At 41.0% G+C, this 2,039-nt stretch overlaps 1 protein-coding gene across 1 annotated transcript; it reads left to right on the top strand.

Moving 5' to 3' along the window:
- The first annotated feature begins 1,378 nt into the window (after positions 1 to 1,378).
- Positions 1,379 to 1,771, top strand: LOC116422517 (small cysteine and glycine repeat-containing protein 8-like). Its single transcript, XM_031961132.1, has one exon. The coding sequence runs from the start codon at positions 1,379 to 1,381 to the stop codon at positions 1,769 to 1,771; it is 393 nt and encodes a 130-aa protein (XP_031816992.1).
- Positions 1,772 to 2,039: the final 268 nt, after the last annotated feature.

The following is a 2,039-nucleotide window of genomic DNA, read 5'->3' as shown; positions in this document are numbered from 1 at the left end:
GAGTTTGAATTCAGTTCTACCTGACAGCAGGTCCAGTTCTCTATCCATGGTACCAATTACCTGCCCAAGGAGTCACTGGAATTTATTGTGTTCAGTCCCTGGTATATCTGGAGTCAATTTTATTTTTTCCTCTCAGCATTTCTCTTGATTCTGACTGTCTTAGCTCTGCTTCTGTGGAGATGCACTTAATGTTTAGATTCAGTTTCCCAGAGACTGGCCAGAAATAGAGCTGACTAGTTTATGGTGTAATAATGACTTACTATTATAAACTAACATAGCAATGATTTATGGAAAGTGTTTTGTGTGTGTGTGTATGTGTGTGTGTGTATGTGTGTGTGTGTTTTGTTTTGGGAAAAGATATATACTTTGGAATGCATTAGACTGAACAAAACAATGGGAGTAGTGGAAAGAGGATTTGGAGTCAATGAAACTTGGTTTATATCTTGATGTGATTTTAGTATATTGAGAGAAACTACAAAATTTTAAAAAATAGTGGAACTATTTGGTTTAATTACTTTGATTTTATTTTATTTTTTATTTTATAAGTATATATGTAGTTTATAATGGAAGGTATATTCCTTAAGACAAAGACAATTTTAATTTTACAATTTGCATTCTCAGCTACTAGCATAATACCTGGAACTTAGAAAATATTTAATAAATACATGTTGACTAATTGATTGATTAAAAACTCCCAAAGAGTTATTTTCAAAAGCTGTCTCTAGATTCTTTTTGTTATCTTGAGTGAATCAGGATCACAAATGGACCTGAAAATAATGGAGAATGACCATGATCACTTCCTTTTTAGGTTTTAGATTTGACATGGGGCATTTCAAACAGCAGAAAATGTGTCCATGTTTTAGATTTACATATTTTTCTTTGTCCAACAGGGATGCTAACTATACTTAAAGACTTTCCTTTGGAATCTGTGAGCAATAACTTTGTTTTGGATGACCCTGGTAAGCAATGAAGGAAATATCCTGCTGTTGAAGAGTCTTGGGCCATAATCACATGGAAAAAACTTGACAGGCAGCTTGATGGAAAACAAAGTCAGCTCCCCTGTGTGTGTGTGTGTGTGTGTGTGTGTGTGTGTGCATGTGTATTTGAATCATAATATAACAAAGTAGTAAATTAGCAAAAGCTAAAATAAGCCATTTAATTACAGTAAAAATATTTAGAAGGAGGAAGTAAACAGACAAAAATAAGAAAATTTGAAGGAAAACTAGAAAAAATAACAAGAAGAAAGTATCTTGTGACATATTGGGCCAGTCCCCAATAAGATATATAAGGATCATCCTAGAGAAGGAGAGCATCAGACTTCACTCACCACTCCTGAGATCTTTTCTCTCACCTTGCTTATACCCTCTGTGCTGACACTATGGGTTGCTGTGGCTGTGGAGGCTGTGGCGGCTGTGGAGGCTGCGGTGGCTGCGGTGGCTGCGGTGGCTGTGGCTGCGGCGGCTGCGGTGGCTGCGGTGGCTGCGGTGGCTGTGGCGGCTGCGGTGGCTGCGGTGGCTGTGGCAACTGTTGCTGCACCACCTGTACCTGCCGCCGTGTAGGCTGCTGCTCCGGCTGCTGCCCCTGCTGCTGTGGCTGCTGTGGGGGCTGCTGCAGCCCGACAGTGGTCTGCTGCCGCCGCACCTGCTGCTGTGGTGGCTGTGGCTCCTGTGGCTGTGGCTGTGGTAAGTGCTGTGGCTGTGGCAAGGGCTGCTGCCAACAGAAATGCTGCTGCCAGCAGAAATGCTGCTGTAAGAAGCAATGCTGCTGCTAGGTGGGAGTGATCAGAGCCAGGACTCCAGGAATGACCAACTAGGGGCACATGTACATTATGAAGGTAAGATTTTCTTCTGTCTCTGCTTTTCTACTTCACTTCTCTCTGTTTTTCCCATGGGCTGTAGGTCCCTCACACTCTGGGACTTCTGTGATTGAAGAATGTTGCTATTAGCAATACAAAGTACTCAAAACAAAGGCAAAAAACTCAGGCCAAATGAGATACATTAATTATATAGAATTCTAATATGTAACTTTTATTTTTCTGA

The sequence above is a fragment of the Sarcophilus harrisii genome, chromosome 3 (genome assembly GCF_902635505.1).
Source record: "Sarcophilus harrisii chromosome 3, mSarHar1.11, whole genome shotgun sequence".
Lineage (NCBI taxonomy): Eukaryota > Metazoa > Chordata > Mammalia > Dasyuromorphia > Dasyuridae > Sarcophilus > Sarcophilus harrisii.
Note: the sequence above shows the minus strand (reverse complement) of the source record. Positions and strands in the feature narration are given on the sequence as shown.

Coding starts and splice junctions, on each gene's coding strand:
- LOC116422517 (XM_031961132.1), top strand. CDS start 1,379: ATGGGTTGCTGTGGCTGTGGAGGCTGTGGCGGCTGTGGAGGCTGCGGT.